The sequence below is a fragment of the Ambystoma mexicanum genome, chromosome 3p (genome assembly GCF_040938575.1).
Source record: "Ambystoma mexicanum isolate Mex_15411 chromosome 3p, UKY_AmexF1_1, whole genome shotgun sequence".
Taxonomy (NCBI): domain Eukaryota; kingdom Metazoa; phylum Chordata; class Amphibia; order Caudata; family Ambystomatidae; genus Ambystoma; species Ambystoma mexicanum.
Genome location: NC_090925.1, coordinates 193,276,292 through 193,304,150, shown reverse-complemented (window position 1 = coordinate 193,304,150; position 27,859 = coordinate 193,276,292). Strand labels below are relative to the sequence as shown.

At 48.6% G+C, this 27,859-nt stretch overlaps 1 protein-coding gene across 4 annotated transcripts in view; it reads right to left on the bottom strand.

Moving 5' to 3' along the window:
* C1S (complement C1s) overlaps positions 1-27,859 on the bottom strand; it is a 479,233-nt gene that overhangs the window by 19,203 nt on the left and 432,171 nt on the right. For all 4 annotated transcript variants that reach the window (XM_069650604.1, XM_069650605.1, XM_069650602.1 and 1 more), the window contains exons 9-10: positions 13,880-13,958; positions 13,572-13,706 (exon numbers count right to left, since the gene is read on the bottom strand). In XM_069650604.1, the coding sequence (XP_069506705.1) occupies positions 13,572-13,706; positions 13,880-13,958 (214 nt within the window). The remainder of the gene's footprint in view (positions 1-13,571; positions 13,707-13,879; positions 13,959-27,859) is intronic.

The window sequence follows — 27,859 nt, the reverse complement described above, 5'->3', positions numbered from 1 at the left end:
GCCGAGTTCCAGTAGGACCAGGGACAAGGTGTCATCAGGCATGGTGGCAGCAGTGGTGGGTAGGAGGTGCAGACATGGCGCTTATGTTCTGTGCAAGTACTCTGAGGAGGCGCTGATGGCAGCACTGAGGCTTATCAGCAGGGCTAAGGACAGAGGTTTGGAGGTGGTCTCTGCAGCCCTGTGTTCGGATGGGGGCATGGCAGGCGGCTTCAGACGTTGTATATCTGTGGTGGTTCTGGTGCGTACACCTCGAAGGGGGTCCACGACTGTGGAAGAGGCTTCAAAGAGGGGGTTTGTGTGAGTTCTAGGAGAGTGAATTGCTAGCAAGATTTTGGGACATGGACCGTCAGCGGCCGGGGCTACCAGCTGGCAGGGGCATGAGGAGGGATGTGTTTAGGTGCAGCACTGTGGTGCAGAGCTTAAGGGGGAAAACATAGATAGGGTGAAATGAGGTGGGCGAGTGTGCCAGGGGATAGAAGTCATAGACTGTGGATCTACATGAAGGACCTGTGGGGAGAGGTCACCAGGGTGGGGCCCCTCTCACTGGGCAGTCAGGGAACCCTGGATGGGGATCCAGCCATGTGAAGGCTATGGTGTTCTGGGGGATGCAGCAAAGCTCAGGAGTAGTAAGGTGTGGAAATAGTAGGGCGAGTGGCGACCTTTCCCGACCATCCCAAGGAACAGAGGACGACTTCTCTGGCAATGTATTGTGAAGGCCAGCTATGAGGGGTTTGCAATGGCTGTGCACAGGGCAAGGTGGAATTTGGGTTTTTGGGGAAAGCGTTGTTTCCTTCTCAGATTGTTCTGTTGAACACAGGAAATAAGGTCATGGGGCCAGGAGAGAGATCATCTGGAGGAAGGATGGATCATGTTGGTCAGGCATTAGAAGAGAAGTCCTGGTCTCAGGTAGGGCAAAAATCCTAGAAATAGGCACTAATGAGCAAAGAGAAATCGATGTCTAATCCGGAGCCCTAAACCCATGAGGTTTGAGGGTCCAGCTATTGGGGACATAGCCGACAAACACAGTGGGCAAAAGGAAGTGTTCCAGAGCAGTACATGGAATGTCAGACAGTGGGAGGAGCTGAGGATAGCTGCAGGCTGGCAATATCTTTGGACTTTGCGGGTTGACAAGCAGTTTCAAGGGGGTCTCCAAGAACTAAGAGAGGGGGCAGGGTGGTTGCATTGGCTGTTAGGGAGTTTGGGGTAGGGACAGTGTCAATAGACGTGGGCCCAGATATGGCCAAGAGGGATAAGGTTGTGGGTATAGATAACATAAACAGTCCAAACAGTGGGAAGTGGGTTTACGGTGGAGAGGACTTCAGACAATGCAGGATGAGTGGTGCAGTGGGAGGAGGAGCAGCCACAGGGAGAAGTGAAGCAGAGGGGACTGTGGTGAAATAAGGCCCTAAGGAAAACAGAGAGATATTTCACTAGATGAGGTCACTAACCACATCTGGGGCCCTCTTGATGGCAGGTTTTTCAGCCAGAAATGGTGTTCAGAAATAATAGAAAATATGGGAGTTTGTGTGACAGATCAGGGAAATTAAAGGAAAGGTTATTGGTGATGTATTATTCCTTTGCTTCTGGTGGGACGGTCAACTGTGGCCCTCGTCTGAGTGGGTTGCCCGAGTGGCAAAGTTAGAGGTGGTCTGTGTAGTTTTGGAACAGTTGGGAGGGGTGGTTAGGTCTGGCCAGGCTACTGTTAGACTAGGCTGGGGAGCAGTTGGGCAGAGCGGAGGCGAGAGGGTATATGATATCCCGGTGGGGGAGAAAGTACAGTACTGGAGAATTGAAAATGACAGGAAGATGAGGGTATAAATATTTAGGGAATGGGAGTGTGTAGAGGAGGAGTCAAGTACCCCCACCAAAAGGTCCACCCCATGTTGCCTATATGTTGGGAGCCAGAATGTGTGAGACACGTGCAGTACCAGTGATGATGCCTGTACCACAGAAAATCATGAAAATAAGGTATCCACTAAGGAAACCATATACGCATTCACGAAGATGTCTGAACGAAATCCTGGAAAAAGTGTGAAAATGAATGAAAAAGAAGACTGGTGATGTCATGCAAAGCAGGGCTGAAGCACCCAGAAAAGAGGCAAGAAGCTGAAGAATATAGGCATTCTATGGGGTCTAAGGAGGAGGTGCTAAAGATGAGCAACATTTTGAGCTTGAGATGAAGATGCTTATGCTACAGAAACGATGAAGAAAATGCAAAGCCATTTGACAATTGTACAGATGCAGTAACGCAAGCAGACAAAGTCATTTTAAGGCTGGCTATGTAGTGAATAGATTGCACCGATGTGCCAATTTATATACATAGGAATGTATGCAATATGGATGTTTCACAACACACTTTAGCAGAGTCTGGACCCCGTGAAAAAGACAGGATTTGAGTGTGGCGCAGTTGGAAAACAGCTCATGGCAGAGGAGAATTCAAGAAAAGCTTGGCTGACCTAGCGCCAAGAAGTCGAGGCCACCGTGAGCCTGGGTGTTCATTAAGTAGCTACAAAACGTGTGAAAATAACAAACCCCTGTCTGAGCTGGGTTGGAAGAACACTGAAGACGTCAGAGGTTACTCATTTAATAGTATTTAAATAACAGCAAAAAGCTCTGAAACGTGGTCTCCAGTCACATGGTCAGATGAAAATAGACATTGGGTCGAGCTACACTGAAACCAAGAGACAAACTATGCCTATACTCCCTTTTATTCTCAGGCACAGAGAACATTTACAAGGCCAAGTTCAAAGCTTACTTGACTGGCAGACCTCAAGAGTGATGATGGAGGTCAGACTAATTGGGTGGCAAGCTATGGTCAAGACCAGCCCACGAGCACCTGGGATACCAGCCTGCGTGCTGCTAGCATGTGTGGAATATTCCAGAGAGGTACGAGGGTGCCCAACCAATTGTAAAGGGCCACGTAACAGAGAGCCCTATAGTTTGTATAACCAATGAATCGTCGTGTAATTTGTGATTGACATGTACTAGAGGAGGGCTTAGTTGCCTGCCTGATGTTAGAGACCCAATCACTTTCCCTGTCAAGTACGGAACATATACTTAGATGTTCCCTCTAAGCCTATCACTTTCCCAAGTCAGTTTTTGTAGTTTGCCACGTAGTTTGACGTCACTGATGATGAGTTTTTGCTATAAAAGCTGTGTTTTTTTACAAATTGTGTTGAGTGAGGGGGCGTGGCTATGAGAGCCATGTAGAGAGACGTGCTCTTGGGGAGCTCCTGCGATCCGTTCATGATCCTGCTGCATTAGTGCTGTTGGAGATGCCTGCGGCTGCTGAAAATACATATGGACGCTTATGAAGGTGCCGGGAGCGCCTTCTGAACTTTTGGTACTTTGGAAATAAACAGAAACTAAGTTCTACCCACAACTGGATTACGTGAGGCGAAGGGGGAAGAAGATACAAAATGGCCAGCGAGGCCAGAGAACAAAGGAGCCCGTCTGCCCCGTGAAGAACTTGCTACAGTTGCAGAGAGGGAGTGAGCCGCGCTGCGAGGCGCACCGGGATACATTGCGGCAAGATATGAGTGCAGGTGGGCCTGAAGATCTGTAGACCGGCACAGTAAGCCGTGTGCGGTGCCTGGCGCACATCACAAGGACCCCTGGACTGGCGGTGGCTATTGTTTGCAGCCGATCGGAGCAACGAAGTGAAAGGATCAAGAGGGAGCCGCCCGGAGGACGGACCACGGCTTTGGAAGGCACACAGGACACTGTGTTACAACAATACGGCATAGGCGGGCCGGTTGGTTTGAAAGACTGCAGAGGCAGGCGTGTGCGGTGCCTGGCGCACGTTGCCCAGACCCCCTATGTTGGCGGTCACTGAAGGATATGAGTGGTCGGAGAGGCGGAGGAGTGGGACCTCGAAGGGGCCGCCCGGATTAGAGACCGCGGCCTCGAGAGATTATATAGAGGCGCAGCAACAGCGCTTCTGATCACTGCGTGATCCGACGAAAGCGAAACTGGGCAGGATTGCTCGGAGCTGGTGGCTGGACCCGGAGAGGGGCAGGGAGCGGAGGCTGGCGGTCCGACTTGGGAGAGAGTGGAGAAGCAACAGAAGGGCACACGCATATGGACTAACGGAGGCATGAAGCTTGGGGCTAGCTGTGCCCACGAGGAGCGCACACGATCGGCGTCGGAGGCCTCTGATGGAGGCGGGCAATTGCATGGTGGGGTTGGAGCTGCGCTGGGCCCCTGAAGCCCGGATGCCATTACAGCCGTGAACTAGGGTGCGCAGTTGTTGCACCACACAAGAGACTTCGGGCACAGGGCACTGTATGATGGTACACTAGTGAGAGGTACACACCTGGTGCGGAATTGGAAAGCGACAAGGCCCCAGAGGTCACACAGCGCAGGGCATACCCAGCCTGTACTTTGCAATAGGTTGGAGCCACCAGTGCGGCAGATCCCCCCCTTGGCATTCAAGTGTGGATAGGAGGCTGTCCCTAACCGGAGGAATGTCCAGTAAGCCCCTGAGAGCGAAGGCCAAACAGCCCACGCTAAACGAATATACCAGAACACCAACTGGCCCCGAAGGAGCCAGGAGTAAAGATAAGACCTCAGCAGGGGGAATGGCCGCTGTGAGCACAAATCAGGAGGTCCTTGAGGCAATCGCGGATTTGAAGGCAGCCTGGGAGTCCAAACTCCAATTGGCTGTGACAGAATTGAAGACGGCGATGGAACTCCAAGTGGGGGCGGTACAGGAAGATGTGAACCTCCTCAGGCAGGATGTTAGGACTCTGGCGGAACGCACGGAGACCCTGGAGAAAGAGATGGGTCCAACCGCAGTGGACTGCGCTGCACACAAACTGGAGCTACATGCCCTGGTGCAACGTGTGGGCAATCTGGAGAGTAGGGCGGAGGAGGCGGAAGGGCGCGCTCGGAGGAATAACATTCGCATCGTTGGACTGCCAGAAGGTGCCGAGGGCCACAACCCGACAGAGTTTGTGGAAAATATGCTGTTGCAGGAAATAACTGGGGGAACCCTCTCCCAGGGATTTGCTGTGGAACGAGCGCACAGGGCCCTGACACGGAAACCACCGCCGGGAAATCCACCCAGGCCAATGATCGCCAAGATCCTCAATTATCGGGATCGAGAAAGAATCCTCGAACACTTCCGCAAAGGGGGAACAATACGACATGGAGCGGCGAGCATAACTGCCTACCCGGATTATACCCTGCAGGTACAGCGAAGCCGCATGAACTTTGGATCGGTTAAGAGGAGATTGCATGACGCAGGTCACAAATACATGCTGCTCTAACCGGCCAAGCTAAAGGTTTTTTATAAAAACAAGATGCTTTTCTTCGATACTCCAGAAGACGCCATGGGGTGGCTAGATATGCAGAGCTGCCCCCAAGAGCCAGATGTTCAGAAGGAAGATGGAGCAGGACGAGATAAGTAAAGCTGCGGAACTGGTGGGAATGCGGACTGTGGGACTTGATTATAGTCATTGATGCTGCTGGACGGCAGGTACGCTTTGGTTGGTAAGAAACAGGATCCGTGTGCACAGAGACTGCTGCGCGATGAAGGAGCCTCTCGGGGCTGATCTTTATACCCCCATTTAGAGTTTATTTTGGTCACTGTTAGTGAGGTGACACCCTGCTGGGTTCTCAATTTGGGCTACCAAGGGAGAGCCAAACGCGGGGATGCCTGAGATCCAGGGATGGAGCTGGGCAGTTAGTTGGGTTGGGGGTTTGGGGTGTTTAAGTTTAAATATGAGCCTTTGTGGAAGAACTAGCATCAGGAATCTGTTTGGGGTGGGGGGGTGCGGAAGTGGGGGGGAACCATCAATGAACCATGGGGGACCTTAAGATATTAACGTGGAATGTCAGAGGGCTCCACAGTTACTTGAAGCGGAATAAGGTTATGCTGTATTTGAAGCGACAGAAGATAGACGTCGCCTTGCTGCAGGAGACGCATTTGACGTGTGAGAAAATGGAGTTGGTGGGGAGGAAATGGAAAGGGATAGCGGTGGGTTCATCGTACTCTGCCTATGCAAGGGGAGTGCTTGTTTGGGTGGCGCCACGTGTCCCATTTAAGTTGACTGAAGAAGTTGTGGAAGCGGATGGGAGGTTGGTTATAGTTAGGGGGCTGATAGAGAACAAAGAAGTATGCATAGTGAACACATACGCCCCTAACCAAAACATGGCGGCATACTTTAGGATGATGTGTAGCAAGTTGGGTGCGTGTGTGGGGGCTGCGATGATCTGGGGCGGGGATTTTAATTGTGTCTTGGATCCAAGAGTAGACAGGTCAGATGAAAAGACGGGCAGGCCCAACCCAGCGGCCAAAGTGTTGCAGACGCTGCTGGCGGACTTTGGCTTGGTAGATGTGTGGAGAGCGAAACACCCTGATGGGAGGCAGTACTCGCACTATTCGGCCCCACATCAACTATACACGAGGCTTGATTATATTTTTGCCACTCCGGACGTGGTTGCTGAGAGTATTCATATAGATTACAAAGCAAGGGTTCTCTCGGATCACTCGCCCCTGGTCCTCGGGTGGCAGTATTGCCCCCCAAGAGCGCGAATACCGACGTGGCGCCTCCGGGCAGAGGCGCTCAAAGATCCAGTTTTCAGAGAGGATATAAGGGATGAGATTATTGCTTACTTCGAGGTGAATACTGGTAGTGTGCAGTCGGCGGACACTTTATGGGAGGCCTTTAAGGTTGTGATGCGGGGGATCGCCATTGCATAGTCCAAGGTGTTGCTGGGGGGAGTTCTGGCTGATCTACAAAAGGCTGAGATCGAACTGGAAAGAGTGCTGGAAGGGGGTGGGGCGGACACGAAGGTGGTATTCAAATTACAGCACAAGTGCGCAGAGTACTGGGACAGGCTCTGTAACTTGAATTACAAAAAATATATAGAGAGGCAACATGCGGGAGGAGATAAAACGGGCCGACTTCTAGCATGGTTGTATAAGAGCGAAACCCCTAGATCCCCGATTCGAACTGTAACCAGTGAAGAGGGCGAGACGGTGGACACACAAGAAGGAGTAAATAGGGCATTTGCGGAAAACTATAAGGCATTATATGAGGATGAGGGGGGGGGCAGCCAGGAGGAGATAGATGAGGTACTGGAGGATATAGGCCTGCCCAAGGTTAGTGACGAGGAGAGGGAGGAGCTGGATACACCGATCACTCTGGAGGAACTGAAAGATATTGTGAGGCAGTTACCTACCAGCAAGGCCCCAGGTGCAGACGGATTCCCTAGTGAATTTTATAAAGCGTATGAGGAGGAGGTGCTCCCACCCATGGTAGAGATGCTCAACGAGGCGTTTGAGGTGGGACGGTTGCCGGAGTCACTCAGGGAGGCGATCATAATACCGCTCCCCAAGCCCAATAAACCAGGACACAGTTGTGGCTCTTACAGGCCCCTGTCGATGCTGAATCAAGACAGTAAGTTCCTGACAGCTGTCCTGGCTAACAGAATGCGGAGAGTGATCGGCAAGTTAATTCACCCAGACCAAACGGGCTGTGTCCCGAGTAGGAACATCACTCACAATCATAGACAACTCCACTGAGTGGTTGAATGGGGGTGCAGTAATGACGGCGAAATGGCGATTGTGGCATTGGACGCAGTTAAATCGTTCGATTCTGTTAAGTGGCCGTGGTTGCTGGCGGCCCTGGGAGGGTATGGGGTGGGGCCAGGTTATATTAAATGGGCCGAGATGCTATATAGCGAACCGCTGGCCAGGGTTCGTAGGGGTGCAGTGGTGTCGGAAAGATGGCAGCTGGGCAGAGGCACTCGGCAGGGGTGCCCCTGGTCCCCGATGCTGTACATTTTGGCCCTGGAGCCCTTAGCAATATACCTTAGGCAACAATATGACCCAATCAGTATCGAGGTGGGAGGGGAGAGTCATCTCATATCCTTGTATGCAGATGATTTGTTATTATATCTAAAATACCCGGAGGAGAACCTTCAGTATGTTTTGGAGGTGATGGGGAGGTATGCCAGGCTGTCCGGTATAGCGATGAACCCCCAGAAATGTTGCCTATTCCCGCTGGGTAGCTATGTGGGAATGCCTGTAGAGAGGTTGCCAGTGTTGCAGATTCCGTGGGCAGCGAGTTCCTTCCGCTACCTGGGAATAGATGTGTATCACGCGACTGAGGAAGACCATAGGCGCAATACCGAAATAGCCATTGGAAAAATCGGGAAATGCATGAGGTTTTGGGAGAGGTTGCCCTTAGCGATGATGGGCCGAAGTGCTATGCTTAAAATGGTGGTCTTTCCTAGGCTTTTACATTATTTCAACAATATCCCTTACATGATACCCAAGAAGTTTTTTGTTAAGCTGCACAGTATGTGCAGGGAATTTTTGTGGCATGGCACCCGGAAGAGAGTTGCATTATGGAAGCTGCAGAACTTCTATGAGAAAGGCGGTATTAAACTGCCTAATTTTGAGGCTTACTATGTAGCGGCGCAACTGCAATATGTGGCTAAGTGGCTCTCTGATGAGGAGACCCCTGAACACAGGTTGTTCGGGAGGAACTGTTCTCCTTTTTACTTGCGGGAAATGATCTGGGTGGCTAGCTCGGATATGAGGGAGCGCCCAAGAATGCTGTTGTTGGGGAGGAACATGTGGCGCCGAGCCTGCCGGATGATGGGGGACCCCTTCCCGTGTGTTCAGCAGATACCGTTGGTCGCACTGGCAAAGGGGGACAGGCAACTGAGGGTGATCATTAGGACCTATTGGGAATCAGTGGGACTAGTAATTCTGGGAGACATCTGGCAAGACGGGGCTATTATGGAGTTGAGGCAACTTAGGGAAGCGTCGGGATTGCACGAAGGCCAATATGTCACTTATCATAGGGTAGTACAGGAGATTCGGAGTAGGTGGCCCGAAACTAGTTTGGCAGAGGAGCCGGATGCTACTGTCGGGGGGATATAATATATATCGGAGGGTGGGCATGAGGTTTCTAGATTATACGAGATGTTGATGACTAAGATTGGGAAGGACCTGGTGCATTTGAGATTAGAATGGGAAACAGAGATGGGAGCCCCGATGGAAGATGGGATGTGGGAATGGGCTTTGGGATATCATAAGAAGGTGTCGAGAAATGCCAGGCTCAAACAACTACAGCTATACATAACGCACAGGGCATACATGACCCCTCGGAGAATATCTAAGTTCAGGAATGTTGGGCGCCAGGCGTGCCCTAAGTGTAACGAGGAGAATGTAGACATGATACACATGTTCTGGGCGTGCCCGGTAATAGAATGTTACTGGGGTGAAGTGGCACAGAAACTAGCGGGGAAGTGGGTCACTCTCATAATAGACTCGGCCTGGGCCTGCTTGCTGGGAGGGTATCCCAGGGCGCGGAAACTCAAACATGTCGGGAAATTGAAGATTTGGCATATGTGCTTGTGAAACGAAGGATTGCCATGGGATGGAAGGAGTGGCACAAGCCGCGAGTGGAGGTCTGGTGGAGGGACCTACAAAAATGGGCGGAGGCTGAAACTGCGGTGTGGCAAGAGGCTAGTAACACGGGGGGGATGAAGAAATGGGCTCCCTCATGGCATGGAAACTGTTGATAGCTGAAATGTATGGAGCAGTATCGGCACCTGCCGAATCTGAGGGCAGCGACGCCCTGACACACGGAACAGATACTGAATGTGAAGAACAAACAGGCTCATAAGGGGGGGAGTGGAGACGGGGAGTGCAGTGTTTACGTTGTTAAATGTGTTTAATTATGTTGTGTTGTATTGTTGTTTGGTTTGAATAAAATAAAAATTTAAAAAAATAAAATAAAAAATAAAAAATTGTGTTGAGTGAGAGAGATATGCTGTGAGACGTCTGTTGAAACTCCCTGTTTTAGATAATTGCAAATAAAACAGTACCGAGAGTTGCCAACTTCCTGAGTCAGTTTGATTATTGATGTTTGAGTAAATTCCGCATCCCCATCTATCTCAAAGTATTGCTACCACGTCTTAAAGGGCTCTTAGGTATACGGGTTCATGTGTTTTATGTCTTAGTTCAATCTCAGGGATTTTTAAGTCTGTTGGAGAGTGCTGGTGTTTGGGGTTAGTGCCGCCTCGCTCAATGGCAGCATGGTCAGCCTCCGCAGGCTCTACACTGTGTCTCATCCAGTCCCAGAGTGAAGAGGGGGAAATGCTAAACCTTAGCTTTGACTTGTGCTAGGAGGAGGGGGAATGCAAAGAGTTTTCATGGGCGAAGGAGGATATTGTGACTGTGGAAGTGGATATCTGCTCCGCAAGGATGCAAAGCAGAAGGAACTTGAGAAACCCATGCTCATGGGAAGCATTGAAGATGAAGTCAGGATGCTTGTGGGAACCCTAATTTTCCTCCTTCTGAGGGCCTTACATGGCATTGCCTGACAAATGGCTTACTGCCCAAATGGGATGATCATGTTGCAGGCTAGACATGCACACTCAGAGTGTGCCAGAGTGGCTGGATTTGTTTTAATGCCAGTGCATGGTCTCAGAAAGGGGGCAATAAAAAATTGAACCCCATTAAAAAACATGCTAATCCTTACTCTCCAACGAAAACATTTGTTAATAAAATAGAAAATACAGGTTACACAGTGAGAATAGATAATAATTAGCAAAGATGTTGAACAACATCAACACAGATAAAAAAGACTGAAGAAAATGAAATACTTCAGTGCTCAGGAATGAGTTACAGAAACACAGAATCAAAATGGCTTCTGTGAGGCAGAGAATGGCAGGAGCCCTCAACCCCAGATCTAAAGGGCCAGATTAGTGTTGGGTCACAAAACCTTGATTGTTAGTTCAAAATGAGTATCTTTGACAAACGTTTTCCAGGGTACTACATTTTTGTTGAGCCTACCATTACTTAAAGGAGTAGTTCACTCAAAAATGTTATGGTTCAAAAAGATGGGCCATAATGAAAAATCTATATAAAAAATATTTTAAAAACCTTTTCCTATGTAGAATTTGTGAGACACGGGCCTCAAACTCTGTATTGTTTAGCACACGTGGGCATCAATTTTGTGAAATGAAGCAGCCTCCTCCGTTCATGTTAAGCTCTGCTCTCGCAGCACTTATCTAGCAAAAGCCCCTACTGGGAGCTTTTACTTAATGCTGCTGTAGAGAAGAGAATAGTGGCAGGCTGCAGCTGGAGGACACGATTTTGGTGAGTGCTGCCTTTACATTATTATTCCATTTTACCCAGCCCACCACAATCCTATATTCATGAACTCGGGTTCTCTGAGTTCATGAATACAGAATTGCAGTTGTTGGTGTAGTATTCCTAATTTCTGGTAATTTCTTAAAAATTTTCCCAGGCTCGCCCGGAAACTTAAAAGGAAAGAGCCATTGATTATAAACACTACACCACTCTTCGGCGGGCAGCTTAGTATTAATAAATGCCAGTACTTTTGCTTTTATTTTTCCAGGCTCACCCGGAAACTTAAAGTGATAGTACCGGCATTTATGAAGACTGAGCCACCCACCGGAGCGGGTGGCGGAGTCCTCATAAATGCTGGTACTTTCGTTTTAAGCTCCCATGCTCGGGAAAAATAAAACAAAAGTCATTGAAATTATGAATACTCCGCTGGCTACCGGCAGAGTATTCATAATTGCTGTGACTTTCGTTTTAAGTTTCTCGGGCATGGGAAACTTAAAACGAATGTCACAGCAATTATGAACACTCCGCCGGCGGTTGGCGAAGTATTTATAATTGATGTGCCTTTCATTTTATGATTTTTAAACTCCCCTGGACCAGGGAGTAGAGGAAACATAAAATAAAGTCACGCCAATTATGACAGAAAAACAAAGAGGTGACGGCTGGAAGGTTTAGAATTAATCTTAACCACTGACTTTTGGGGTGGGGCCAAGCCTTATTTGCATATGGTCTTTCCCCTTCTGTAATGGCTTGGCAGGTGAAGAATGGTGGTCTGGAGGGTTGCCCAGAGCAATGCCAGTGGTTAAGAATCATTCTAAACCTTCCAGCCATCACCTCTTTGCTTTTGCTACGCCAATTATGAATACTTTCCTGTGCTTTGAAAACTTAAAGCCAAAGTCACAGCAATTCTGAACACTCCGCCGGCAGCCGGCAAAGTATTTATAACTGCTGTGTCTTTTATTTTACATTTTCAGAGCTCCCCTGGACCGGGGGAGCAGAGAAACATAAAACGAAAGTCAAGGCAATTATTAATATTGTGGCCGCCTCCTCTGTTCATGTTAAGCTCTGCTCTCTGGTAGCAGTAAGCCAAAGCTCCAAGTAGGGAGCTTGCTTGATTAGTGCCACGAGAGCAGAGCTTAGCATGAACAGAGTAGGCTGCTTCATTTCACAAAATGAATGCCCCATGTGCAAACTTTGAAGCGCATTTCCCACACATTTTACATAGGAACTTAAAAAAAATATTTTCTATATATATTTTTCATTATGGCCCATCTTTTAAACCATAACATTTTTGGGTGAACTACCCCTTTAAATGCATACAAGACTTTGCACATTCAATTCACAGTACGGCTCATTTTCAACCATGTGCTTGGCAGAGAGGAGGGAGGCGGATCGTAAGTTACGATACTGCCTCAGTCTTCTTCTCTGCAATGCAAATACCCAGGCATATGTGCCAGCATGTATTTTTATGCTGGCAACAATGGAATCCACCTGCCTTCTACACTGGAAAAATGCATAAATCGGAGGGGACATTTACTCGTTTTGCATGGCTCTGTGCAAAAGGGTGGCATACATTCGTGTACGCTATCTTTTTACACTTCACTTTTGAACTCTGCCATGAAAACATGGAAAATTACATGGAGGGGGCCTGATTACACAAAAGTGTAAACATTACAGGTCCCCTCCACGTAACTTACGCAGAACTCAAATATGAGCTACTAAGCATGTGGGTATGAGTGGGAGAACTACTACTCTGTTTCATTTTCCCTGTCCTGTTTTCAAAAAACACAAAAGTCCCACTTATTTTGACTGTGTTGGGTGCAGAAAGTAAAAAGTCATTGGGGGTCATTACAACCCAGGTGGTAGCCGTGCCGGTAAAAATGGCAGGCTGCCGCTGGAGTTGTGCATTTTTTCCAGGGCCTGGCTTCGGGGAATTACCGGGGCATTACAGCCCCAGCGGTCCCTGAAGCCTGGTGCCGGAAAATGTCACTCTCCATTCCCATTGAGTCCAATAGGACTCAAAGGGAATGTGGAGGACGGATGCACCGGCACTGTGTGCAACATTGCTGGTGCGTCCGTCAAAGTCTGCGGGCGGGTGCCGTTCCACCCGCCAGGTCAGACCTGGCAGGCGGGAGGGCACCCTTGTGCAGAACTCAGAGTGTGCCAGTCCGGTAACAACGGTGCCGGTAGCATACTGGCACCGTTGTTACCGGAGCCGGCAAACTCCTAATGAGGCCCATTGTATGTTACTAATTTTTGAATTGTGTCACCACAGTGTTGGTTTACACTGGTGTGTTACTACACTATTTGGAGATCTAGTGACCAGATGTGAGGACCCCTAAGACATGAAAGCGATCCTCAGTTATGTGTTCTTGGTTCCCAGATGGACTTCACATGCATGTGTTATAGGCTTTTCTCTCCCTACATTACCACACCCACCCAAACACCAACGTACCATTTCCGGTGGACACCATTTGATAATATGGTTTGCAGTTGTAGCGGATTTCTGCCTTATAGCTGTAATTTTCAGCACCGGAGAGTAGCGTGACCTCAGCGCTGGCAATTTTTGGTGGGGGGATACAGTTCACCGCTGGAAAAGAAAAAGATCCACAGATATTGGTAAACCGCCTCATACTTCAGCAAATGGGGCAAAGAGGTAAAGGTTAGGGGTGCTGAATTCTCATCTCTCCCGCTGATTCCACACAAAGCTATTAAGGAGGCAGCCCCACATATGATGACGCGGTTAGGCGCAGTTCCGCTTACGTTGACAGACAGGCTTAGTGCGACTCCACTGCCCATCACTCTGGCACACGGTCCTGAAGGACTTCTTGCCCACTTCATCCTGAAGAAGAAAGAGGGAAATATCAGCACCAGACAGGGCTCAAGGAAAGACTTTCTGGTAAGATTATTTTACTCCCTTTTCACAGCGCTGGCCTGCACACATCACTGAAAAGGAATGTCATCTGCAAGCATGTAAAGGTGTTAGTTTCTTTAATTTTATTAATAAAAAGATGCAAGTAATTCTGTTTCGGAAAGGGAGGTCTGATAATCAGCTCCGCCTTTCAGAACTGTCAATGACAAAAAACATAGTGCACTGATGTGCCTTTGCTGTTATAGTCTCCTGACATCTTCAGACAGAAAATGCCCTGCAGTGCCAACAGGGGAGGTTCACATGTGCAATCCTGACAGATGCTGGAACACAAAGTTCCAGCAATTGGAGGGGACTTTTAAACCATATGCACCACTGATGCAAAAAATAGCAATTGTGTACCCTAGTCAGCCTGGTGACATGTTAATCTGTACATATAATACATGCCTGATTGTGAAATAGTGGGTACTGAGTTCACACAATTATACAACCACAGCATTTGGATATCATTAGGGTGTCAGCTTGGTGAGCAGTGCTTCAGCCATGACAGAGCTAATGCGTATTAGCCATCTGGCCGGGCTGTCTCCACTGTAATAATGTGGGACAATGGTCCAGGAACCTGTTTTTTTTAACCCCCTGAGGAAGGTGACACCTTCCACCCAGGGCACAGGGACCCACTCCAGGGAGGTCCCTTGTGAACCGACACTTGAAAGGCAGTGCTTACATAACAAAGCCACTCTCACACCAGGGTGCTTATCACTCAAGTCCTTCTGAAGTAGGCAGATGTGGAAAGGGGTAAAGTTACAGTAGCCAGAGGACAAGGTTGTGCCTTTTGAGGGGTTTCTACATCTTAGATTCTGCTAAGTGTTCTCTACACTTTCTGACCTCCCCACTTCCTGCAGGCAAAGCACTCTGGGTATGTCAGCAGGCAAAGATCACATGTTACAGCAGCCTGAATTGAGCCCTGACAACAGACTTGCTTTGGAACAAACCGCTATAGCACTTTGCCCTCATGAGTGTAGAACATCATGTCCTTAGTTGGTTCATCTTTGAACTCCCAGAAGAGCAATAAGGATTCATCTAGAACTATGTTGACGATACAGTCTATTCCAAAGTCCTCTGCCATATAAGAGAAGAAAGATAACTCAAAGGCAGAGGACAGATCTGCTCCTTAAGTATTTCATGGGAACACTGTGGCTGACACTACTGTGGACCCCAAGCCCTCTCTGCTGCCTGTGCACTGGAACCAGGATCCTGTTAACTGGAGATGAAGGACCCCCTACAGGAGCCAGACAAGAAGTGCAGAACTAAGAACAGACCTACCAGCAGCCCAAAAGCAGCCTGAAACCCTGTCCATTGCATCAAAATATCTTCGAGCCAGCTTGGCTGACCTCGACTCACTTCGAGCTGCTGCAGGATCTGCTGTGCTGCTTTTGGCAATCCAAGGATTTCAAACCAGTTACCTGCTTCTTCAAGCTGTCTCAATGCCAACTTTACCCAGTGAAGCCCATCCTCATCATAACTCGACTGCCAGCTTACTGCTGTGGAAGCACCTGACTCGCCGCACCCTGGGTGCTGATTCAACCCAACAGAAGCTTTGTCTTGACCAGACTCAAAGCCGACCTGACCCACTGGAAGACACACGTCTCGAAGCCTGACTCGACCTAGGACATGCATGGTTTCGAGCTGATTCGAACCCCGAGCTGTTGGGACACATTGACTCAAAACATCTGGGTGCCGATTCGATCAACAGAGTCCCATCTCGAAGCTGTCTCAACGTCGACTTGCCACTGGATCAACGTCAGTCGACCGCCCGAGCAAGGATCAGTAGCAGGAAAACACAAAGAATCCTGATGAAATGGTGGTATGCACTCAAGACAACAAACTAAAGGTGTTTAACGAGGCCATGTCCCCATTGTCCACCTTAAAAGACTGTAGTGTCCTTTAATCCCCCCTTTTTGACTTTTAAAAACATATCCTTGAACACTGACATTTCTACTGAAATCCTTTACCTGAACACCCCTGCATATCAAACCAGAGTGCTCTTCATTCTCAAAGTCTTCATTTGCTGTGTTTCCTTTACAGTGGTTCGTCTTTAATTTTTCAGTTAGTTGTATGCGTTCTTAGTTTGTATTAAAGTTCCTATTTTTCTAGAACCTTGGTTGGACATTCCTTTATTGAGAAGCACTAATATGGAATACCTCCCTATACTGCGCATCCGCACTTGCCCACATTTGTGGACAGCAGCCTTCCTCTAAATAATTCAAACTTATTTGTTATACTTCTGGATTAAGGGCTGTCACAATAGAATATGAATATTCAAAAAGACTACAATCCTTAGTTGTACTGTAGAGCTCTGATGACATACCAGTGGGGCGGGAGGATAACTCAGGCGCAACGTATTTGTCTTGGAAGCAAGACAACGCAGAGCAACACATGTTTGAATCCCGATCCCATGTTTAGCGACTGGTCTCCGGTATAATGCACATTATAAAAGATTAATTAATACAACTACAAATAAACATTTAAAAATGTGTTTACCTGCTTGACAAATCCACCCCTTTGGGATGATACAAGAAAGAGAACAAGAGTGTGATAACAGCATGGCTAGTATAGCTCAGTGGCAACGCACTCTTGGAAGCAAGACCATGTAGAGCAACACAGGTTCAAATCCTGGGTCCACGCTTAGAAACCTCTTTGGTATTGTGTGTTATAAAAAAGCAATTAAAATTATAACTCTTCTATCTAAAAAGGTTATCACACTATGGTGTCCGATATGCCTGCAAAGTCTGGCAGAAATAAATAAATAACTGTGGTAGTATTTAGCACCTTCACCAGAAGGGTCCCAGACCACCCCAAATAGTAGTCTATGGGCCTCATTACACGGAAGGCGGTAATGGTTAACGGCCACCGTTAATGGTAACGGTGACCGTTAACCATTACCGCCTTACTACGAGGTCTCTTAGCGGGTTGGTGCTTTAACGCCTGCTTTTTGCAGGCGTTAAAAACCAACCCGCTAAGGGACCTCGGAGCTAATTACGGCACCGCAAAATTGCTGTGCCGTAATTAGCGCCTTCCCCATTCCCATAGAGCCCTATGGGGCAGAAATGGGAATGGGGAAGGGCAATGGCGGAAGGGGGAATTACCGCCCCACCAACCTTGGAATGGGGCGGTAAATCCCCTTTCCGCCAAGGCGGTGCCGGTAATTTACCGGCATGGTCCAGGGTGCTAATAGCACCCTGGATCACCGCCTTCCGTGTAATGAGGCCCTATGTGGGCCACCGAGCTCCGACAATATTCTAGCAATTTAAGGGAGAGGACCTTGATATCCATGAACAATACCTTTGCGGCAAATCCACCAGTGTCATTGGGCAAGTATGAATCCTGACCACCTGGTCACTTTCATGGCACACATCAGGATCCTCTATTATTTGAACCAAGCCCATCTCTTATTTTTCCTTTTGGTCCTAATGATTCCCAGATAGGCCAGATCCACTATTTGTTTTTCCTCAAAGGTTTTCCTGAGACACATGTTTTTGCCAGTACTATTTCATCCCTCTTCAGCTTACCTCACCTGCCACCTTCTATATATTTCTCCATCTTCCACTTATTGAGCCAGCCCCCAAAACAGTACTCTTAAACCTCCCCCCCACCCACCCATAGCTTCAATGATGCTCTTTAGGAGCACTGCATGCCTGAACCACAAGACATCATGCATTGCTTCGCCACAATCCTTCTCCCATGCCTTTTGCTTCAGTCTCCACTTCCTGTTGCGTGACTGGCATTCTCCAAAGTAAGTCAATCTCCAATGTTTTATGTCCTGGCTCATAAGCGAACTTGAATGCATTTTAGAGGCAAGATTTGCTGTCAAGTGTGTACCCCAACCTGCAAAGAAATAAGCAACCAGTGACTTATGATCTGGTTGCAAGAAGGCTTTCAGATATTTTACTGCCCACGCATAGGGTAAGGCTCCCCGCTCTATTGCGGAATAATGCCCCACCCTCACAGGCATTCCAGTAAATGAGGACAATGCCACTGTGATTTTCTTGTCTGAATGTCTTGGTGGCAGTTTAAAGCCCAGGGCATAGGCACAGAAATCCACAGCAATACACTCCTTGGCATCATAACCTGCCCATCAAGGTGCAGCAGCGAGCTTAGCCTGGAGGCCCTTGCAGCCTGCACACTGGGCATTCTTCTCCAATCCACGGCGCATCAAGGTGCAGCAGCAAGCTTAGCCTGGAGGCCTGTGCAGCGTGCACACTGGGCATTCTTCTCCGATCCACTGCCGACAAGGTAAAGCAGCAAGCTTAGCTTGGAGGCCCTTGCAGCCTGCACATTGGGCATTCTTCTCCGATCCACAGCCCGTCAAGGTGCAGCAGCAAACTTAGCCTGGAGGTCAGTGCAGCCTGCACACTGAGCATTCTTCTCCGATCCACTGCCCATCAAGGTGCAGCTGCAAGCTTAGCCTGGAGGCCTTTGCAGCCTGCACACTTGACATTATTCTCCGATCCACAGAACATCAAGGTGCAGCAGCAAGCTTTGCCTGGAGGCCCATGCAGCCTGCACTCTGGGCATTCTTCTCCGATCCACCGCGCATCAAGGTGCAGCAGCAAGCTTAGCCTGGAGGCACATGCAGTCTGCACACTGGGCATTCTTCTCCGATCCATGGCGCATCAAGGTGCAGCAGCAAGCTTAGCCTGGAGGCCCTTGCAGCCTGCACACTGGGCATTCTTCTCCGATCCACTGCCCATCAAGGTGCAGCCACAAGCTTTGCCTGGAGGCCCGTGCAGCCTGCAACCTAGTCATTCTTCTCCGATCCACGGCGCATCAAGGTGCAGCAGCAAGCTTAGCCTGGAGGCCCTTGCAGCCTGCACACTGGGCATTCTTCTCCGATCCATGGCGTATCAAGCTGCAGCAGCAAGCTTAGCCTGGAGGCCCTTTCAGCCTGCACACTGGGCATTCTTCTCCGATCCACGGCGCATCAAGATGCAGCAGCATGCTTAGCCTGGAGGCGCGTGCAGCCTGCACACTGGGCATTCTTCTCCAATCCACGAAGCATCGAGGTGCAGCAGCAAGCTTAGCCTGGAGGCCCTTGCAACCTGCACACTGGGCATTTTTCTCCGATCCATGGCGCATCATGGTGCAGCAGCAAGCTTAGCCTGGAGGCCCGTGCAGCCTGCACACTGGCCATTCTCCGATCCATGGCGCATCAAGGTGCAGCAGCAAGCTTAGCCTGGAGGCCCGTGCAGCCTGCACACTGGGCATGCTTCGATCCATGGCGCATCAAGGTGCAGCAGCAAGCTTTGCCTGAAGGCCCGTGCAGCCTGCACACTGGCCATTCTTCTCCAATCCATGGCGCATCAAGGTGCAGCAGCAAGCTTAGCCTGGAGGCCCGTGCAGCCTGCACACTGGGCATTCTTCTCCGATCCACAGCGTATCAAGGTGCAGCAGCAAGCTTAGCCTGGAGGCCCATGCAGCCTGCACACTGGGCATTCTTCTCCGATGCACGGTGAATCAAGGTGCAGCAGCAAGCTTACCCTTGAGGCCCATGCAGCCTGCACACTGGGCATTCTTCTCCAATCCACGGTGCATCAAGGTGCAGCCACAAGCTTTGCCTGGAGGCCCGTGCAGCCCGCACACTGGGCATTCTTCTCCGATCCACGGCGCATCAAGGTGCAGCAACAAGCTTAGCCTGGAGACCCATGCAGCCTGCACACTGGGCATTCTTCTCCGATCCACGGCACATCAAGGTGCAGCAGCAAGCTTAGCCTGGAGGCCTGTGCAGCCTGCACACTGGGCATTCTTCTCCAATCCACGGCGCATCAAGGTGCAGCAGCAAGCTTAGCCTGGAGGCCCGTGCAGCCTGCACACTGGGCATTCTTCTACGATCCACAGCGCATCAAGATGCAGCAAGCTTAGCCTGGAGGCCCGTACATCCTGCACACTAGGCATTCTTCTCCAATCCACGGTGAATCAAGGTGCAGCAGCAAGCTTACTCTTGAGGCCCTTGCAGCCTGCACACTGGCCATTCTTCTCTGATACACGGCGCATCAAGGTGCAGCAGCAACCTTAGCCTGTAGGCCCTTGCAGCCTGCACACTGGGCATGCTTCTCCAGCCATTACTTCAGGGGTTCAGGCTGCTCAGCAAAGGTTCAAACGCATTGAACAGAATTTGGGCAAACCCCCAAGAGATGCCACACGATGGCCTTCAGGAAGTTCGCTTTGGGTCTAATTGCTTACCTGTGACCCAAATAGTCCACTTCACCATTGCAAGCTTGCACTTGCCAGTTTTCAACGTGGACTCATTACACCCAGTTTCAGTTCATTTGTATCGGATGCTAAAAAATGTCCATGGAAATCAAACAAAAAAAATGCAAAATGTTTACAGCATTAAAAGATCAAAGTATTTAAAGAACCTCTAAAGCCGTTTGCAGCCACTGGGTATAAGTGCGCAAAGGCGTCTTAAGTAGGCCGTGCACTTCATTTAGTAAAGTTAACTTCAAATAGCGTTGTCAAAATGAATAGACGGGTGGGTGGGCGAATGTACCTTGGGCAAGGTCTTGAGCACCATGGAAGCGGACAAACCCTTTTAATTAATTCAAGTCTATTCCAAGGCCCTATAACTTCCGCAGTTTGTGTTTGACCTAAATGGAACTTCCGGGCCTCACTTTAATCAAAGCACACCCTGAATGGCAACGTGTGGAGAGAGAGCTGTGGCGCGCATTCAGATGTCATCCGTGAAGGCTACTGCACCTTCTGGGCCCTGTGAAGACCTCACTGCAACTGCAGAAAGACTATCCGTGTGTGAATTGACTTGGTGGGATTCACTTATGAGCTCTCAAGTAGAGACCAAGGTGGCATCACTCAACAATGCAATGAACTCATCCAAAATTAGAAATGTGTGTCTTGTGAAGTGCCCTCCGTGGCATTGTGGATGACAAGGAATCAGCGATCTACACCCGCCCCTCTACACCGCAGAACAGGAAAAGGATAGCGGAAGCAGAAAGGAGGGGAGTCCTATCGGAACTGCTGTGCAGGGGATCAGGCGAAAGCAGTGGAGAGGCCAAGAAGGTAGGCTGAGAAGCAAAGTGGTGGTGCGTGTTGGACTGTTGGGCACAGAGACTGTGAGGCGTAGTGGAGGCAACACCGCAACCTGGTGGCAGGATAAAGAGACGCTGCTGTGTGAGGTCTACAGCGATAGATGGAGAAGCACTGGGATAAAGCTGCATGCGGACCTCCTGACTGGGAGGTGTCCATACGTGACCTGACCGGGAGATGGAGAGACTGCGGCAAGTGGAATCCAGAGCAGAGAGAGGTTCACCAATGCCAATTCAAACAATGTCATTGTGGATGCTCAGAACTCAGGAAAAGCCAGGACCCTGCGGAGATGTCAGAGCCTTTGTAGAAAGTGATTGCCAGGAGCATATAGAGCGTTGACCTTACTTGACACTACAGCTGACCCCCAAGGCATTTCTCCTCAATGACATTTCAACATTCCCAAGTATCAAAAGGAGAGGCTAAGAAGGAGCTAAAGACTCTGAGATCAGGGAAGACAAACAGAAACCCAAAATTTGAGAATTTGTTGTCTGAGTTCTGTAAGCTAGTTACTATAGAAAGATTGTTATTTAGAGTAAATTAGGGAGGAGAAAGCAGATTCAAAGAGATCTGGGGAAACCTCTCAGTCCTATATGCGGAGCAGCTTGACAGAGCCATATATGGTAGGGTAACAGGTGACAAGGCTCCATCATCCCTAAGACCAACATTGTCAATTCTAGATGGATCCAGGGATCTTCCCTCAAGACTGTCATTATCGGTAGTACTGGACTTCAGTCATTATCTCGGTCACTAAATCCATAGTATGTGTTGTACAGAGGCTCTCAGTAAGAATATATATAAAACCATGTAACCATCGCTGTGGATTCTGCCTTGTTTACTGATAGTTTCCTGGGCTTACTAGTGTAGTCAACCCATTCCTCGATCATCCCCTTTGTTGTTGTCCTCTAATCATTACCCCAGACCTTCTAAAGTTGTTACCTGGAACAGTTCTTTTCTGAAAACCACAATAAAAATTATTTGACAACAATAAAAGATCCACTCTTTACAAGGTTTACTATGGTTCAAGTTCTAACTCCATGTGGGCAGGGGATATTGGCATTGGAGTCAGTGAGGAAGGGGGTGAGAGGAGGTGACAGGAGCAGAGTAGTACAGGAGCATATGGGAGAAAGGGGCTGGAGGTGGTAGATAGGCAGGCAGCGAGAGGGCTTTTGTGCCAATCAAATGGCTCCAAATGAGGGCTGCAGACCATCAGATAATGCCCGAGCTCCAAGACACCTATGCCGCGCATCTAAGGTACTAATCACCCACGTTTCCATCACCCTTTCTCCCTTTTCGCTGATAAACCTCTTCTTTGTCTCTCTTTATGGTTTTCCGAAACTCAGCGACAAGATGCCTAGAAATTTCAAAGATGGCATAATCTGCCACTGACGCTCCTTCTATCAGTCAACCAGAGACTCAAAGGGAATGCTCCTTCCTCTCCTCAGGAGGAAAACACTAATAACCTTTATCTTCAGGTACCTCCTGAGCCATCCACCTCGTTCAAACTATTATGACCAAACATGGGCACATCAGCTAGGGCTTACCTCTTACCTACACCATTTCCTACGCCTATCCCATTTAATAAAGCAATAGAACCCGAACGGGGGTGGCGTGGCATTGCCGGTCTGGTAAAGCCCCCAAGGAGTCAGTTACAGGCTCGAGTACAGCAAGGGTCTTAATGTCAGCCCCGGGGAACTACCAAACTGGTAATGCCTCCCCCTTCGAGGGTTCTATAGCTATATTAGTACCCCAGCATGTTGTACCAGGGTACTACTAGTTTATTTTTCTCAAGTTGAGAAACGGTGTGTAAATTGTTTTGCAACACAAGAAATAAAACGACCAACAAAAATGACCACCATGGATCAGGGAGACGGGAACTACATGGAGTCCCTTCTGCCTTTCCATGGCGCCCATTGCCGGATCAGTGCTGCGCCGGGAACAATAGTGTTATCAGGGCAGGGAAGGATGGAGCAGCATAGGTAAGTGAGGTGGGGGTATGGAGGGGGAGACAAGATGTTGAAACAGCGGGGGCGAGTAGGGGAAAGGGACACAGGGAGAGGTTGCACTTACCGTCAATCCAGCGAGGGAAGATGGCGGCTGCCCGTTTTGAGAATGCTTGGAGCAGGGTGTTTCCCGGTGTGGTAATTACCCTGTTCCAAGCCTTCTCTTTGGCTGGGAGGCAGCCACACCCTCCTCGGCGGGTACTAATTAGCCATAAGATAGCCAACTGACCAGGCTAGAACCTTCACCGATACATTCCAACACTCAAGCCTCAACACTCCACATAACATCACAACATTCCTTCTTGCCCAGGCAAGCCATAAACAACAATACACAACCACAGTTCTTATATTTCTGCTTCGACTTTGTATTTCAGGATTGTTAGGCATTAAAGACAAGACTCTTTGATTTCTACAGGTCGGCAAGGCTCTGTTCGTTCCAAAACTCCAAGAAAGGGGCAGTCTCTTTGCCTCTTCAGTCTCTCTTACTACCACAAGTATAATCTTCCTCTGCTTCCACACTGACTTTCTCTCAACTTCAACAGCCTCAGCATTACATATTATTGACTCAATCTTCTTACAATCACCCGGCTCCCTTCCCCAGCTTTATTCACACCTTCTTGGTTCCAGTAGCTACCCTGAAGCTGTTTTGCCACACTCCCAGCTTCAGGTAACAATGTCACACTTGTATCAGAGGACACTGGACCATTAACAACTTCATAACTCGGTGGATAGATTTAAACAGGGTTTGCTTCAATATAGAAAGGGTTTGCCTCTTGGCTAGGGTAATGTTCGTTCTTCTTATTAGTACAACAACTTCTAGGATTAAAAAATACCTGCTCTTAATGTTACAAGGTTCAGTTTTCAATGGGAATGGGGAGGGAGGTAATAACGGGTACATTACAAGTGGCCCGTTATTACCTCCCTCTTCCCCTCGCGGGACCCGGTAAAGACGTCTGGTTTTACCAGACGTCTGATCCGGGTCCCGCAAATGGAACCTCGTAATCGGCGCTCCCGTAATGAAGGGTGCCGGTCCCGTACCGGCCCCTTCATTACGGAAGCGCCAGGGTTATAATGAGGCCCTAAGTGTTTGTGTTCCCACACATTAACACAGAGATGCTTTGTAACTCCTGTCAGGAATCACAATTGGCACACGCGAGCTTCCCTTGATGCCGTAAGTTCTTGTAACATTTGTGAAAGTCAACGTTAGTGTTTTCATAATGATTTAGAAAGCGTTCACCCTTTTATTGGAGACACGTGACCATTCCAGCAACATTAATAGTTCAATAGAAATTAATTGCTTTTTGTCTCACGCGAGCGCTACAACTTTTACTAGAAGTGTGTGTGGTGCATTTCCACTGTTAATAAGACTCTTCACAACGCCGAACAGTTTATACTCACTTCTATTCCTACACATGTCACTTTAGAGCCGGTAACAGTTACCGGCAAGGTTTTCAAGTAAACCTGAATGCCATGCTTCACTCACCGGCTCCAGGAACACTGTGGTTGCGGGCTGCTTCACCTTCTCAACTTCTTCCTCTTCTACTACAGTGTTAGTCACACTTGGGCTCTACACCCTTCTGCAGCACAGGTGTCTCCTATCCGGCCACGCCAACTGGGAGTCTCCATTACTCTTTTGTCCCTTAGCTTGCTTCTTGCTATGGGCCTCAGACTTCAGCACAGTCACAGCTCTGCAATTGCAGCCACTAGGCGCACCTGGGAAGACCTTCACTCTCAGCACATCTCTCTAAATGCAGCAACAGCAAGGCAGGGTTTGTGAACACAGGACCCTCTCAGAACTTGCAGGTAAATTCTGCTCTTTTCCAGTCCCAGGAAAACAGGAGGTTGAGAGGTATTAAAATGACAATAATTCATAATCTCTTCTGGAATAGTGGTAAGAATCTCCCCTTCAGAGGAACAATACTGTGTCGCATCCCACGGGATCTCCTCACCACCTTGGGCCTTGTCTCCACCCAGGTGATCCTCCTGCAGTACACCACCGCCAGGGTTGGGATCAGGAAGCGTCTTCCCTCTCCTGGCCACCTGGGAGGAGACTTTAGGCAGGGATTTAGTGCGAGATCCACAGGATTCATCACATAAGCCTTTTTGAATCTTAAAGTCTTTTCACGGAATCCTGGGGAACTAACGAAAGCAACAATGTTCAGCCCAATGACACACTTCCATCACATCCAACCAACCTGGACATGAATGGCAGAAGTTGCCTCCTAATCAACGCACTCACTGGTTCCAAAAACTGCTCTGACATTTTTTTAACCTACTCCCCAAAGACAAAGTAGACCTACTTTTCATCATGGAACCCTCGCTTTACGACAACCAATGGCTGGTTATCCATGAGAGTATTCCTTCAGGCTACAAGATAATATATACTAATCAAAACCACAGGAGAGAAGGAGGGATAGCACTGGTTCACAGAGATTCCTTCACAGTCTCATTCCCCTTCCCTAACTTAATCCCAGACCATGAGTCAATTGCTGTGACCTGCTCCATCTCTCCCACTGCATCACGTAGCTTCCTTTTAACATTCAGACTCTTTTCCTACGTCCCACACTTTCATAACAATCCTGCTGATGGCGCTGCAGACCTGTCCGTTAATCACCAATTCAACATCTGGCTTGAGATTGAAGACAACCCTGCCACAAAGTCACTTAAAGCAAATTTTGCTGCATTAGACCTAAAACAACTGTTTAAAGCTCCAACTCAGATAGCCGTTTATACACTGCATGGCATTGTTTCTAACAAAAAAATAATTTCCATCGGCACCTCAGCTTCTCTTGGGAGGCTACCTACTACCTATCCATCCATTTCAAGATGTATACAGAGACACAGAGAATCTGGCAGAACCATTAATAACACCATCAACAATGACCTGACCCTGGACAAAACTACACATCAACACTTTGCTAGAGAGACTAGAAACCAACAAGCTTACCCTTCCCAAATATAGACCAAAAACTAGATTGGATGCAGAAATACCCACCATTCATAACTGGATCATTTCCGACAGTACTGCTCCTACGAAACCTTTCAAACACTCACGAAAAAATGAACTAGCTAAATGTTTCAGCCCCATACTAACAACATGAACAGAGTAGCCCAACATATCTGCCCATCGTCAACAATAATGTTTTTACAGGGCAGGGGTCATCAAAGCAAAGAAAGCACACTACTCTAAATGCATTGACTCGGCAAAACACAGAGTAAGGGAATTCTTAAATTCATCCAAGAATTCGAAAACCCAACAGCTTGTAACACAGCCCTAAACTAATCTGCAATCAGATTGCTGCACATTTCACCAACAAGATCATCAACACCAAGGAGCACCTTGACAAAAAAGGATGCCTGCACTTGTCTATCATAACTAACTTTCTACTGGCACCTTGCTTCTGCTCCACTGCAACGTCTTTAACCTCTTTACGTCTTTTCACTACAGAGGACCTACTTGCTACAATTGAGTCAGGCAACCCAACTGGATCTCTAGAGTATCCAATCCCTCTGGATTATTACCAATCCACCATGAACCATCTTGATCCAGCACATACTTTACTAACCTTCCTCAATGATTTCATCAGCACCTGAAGCTCCGCTGCACCATTGAAATCTGCTTACATCCAGCCTCTACTAACAAAGCCCACAGCGGACCCGAATGATGCAACTTGTTGCCGGACAATCTCAAACACCTTTACATCTAGAAACCACTTGAAAAAATCATATCCATTCAACTCTGGGCATTCGTCAAAAGCAATAGCTTCCTGGATGAGGTACAAAATGGCCTCAGACCATCTAGGGTTACAGAATCAGCTCTATGCCCTGTCTGGGACACACTAAAAAGTGATGCGGATGAAAACTCAGACAGCACTCGCATCCTACTTGACATCTCAGCCGCTTTTGACGCCATCTCTCTCAAGGTCCTCCTACAAAGACTAGAAGACATTAGAATCAAAGAGCGTGCCCTGCGCTGGATCACTTCCTTCCTCACAGGCAGGGCTGAAAGTGCCATCCTGGACCCTTTCATTTCCCTGCCTCACCCACTAACTTGCAGGATCCCTCGGGGATCCACATTCTCGCCTTACCTATTCAACATATACATGACGCCCCTTTAAACCTCATCAACGAAACTGGCATCACTTACTACAACTACGCGATAACACACAAATAATCTGCAAACTTGAGAACAATCCGCCAAGAAGCCACCAAGACATTAAAACATGCCTTGCACGCTTGCACACATCGATGACTGCAAACCGACTAAAACTCAACCCTAATAAAACTGAACTGATTCTCTGCAAAGCCGCAAACTCCAGCACCACTGCAATCCCTTGGCCTGACGGGATGGATCCAGGACCAGGGCCTTCCACCGATGTAAGCCATTTTGGAAGCATGAGAAACAGCACCCTCACACTTGAACTGCAGGACCAAGCCATCATCTGAAGCTGCGGTTTCCAGCTCTGCACTCTACGCCGTATTTCCCCTGACCCACCATATACCCGCAGAACCCTGGCCATGATCTCACTAGTGCTATCCAGACTAGACTATGCAAACTTCCTCTATCTTGGACTCCCGAGCAACCTGAAGTAGCAACTACAAGAGTCCAAAAGGCAGTGTAAGGCTACTACTTAGAATGAAGAGAGCCAAACACATCACGCCAGTACTATAGGTTCCCCACTGGCTGCCGGTCAAGGAACACACATCAATCCTACCATGAAAGGGGGGCACCACCCCTTCAGAAAGAAATTCCAGCATTACACTCCTTCACAAACA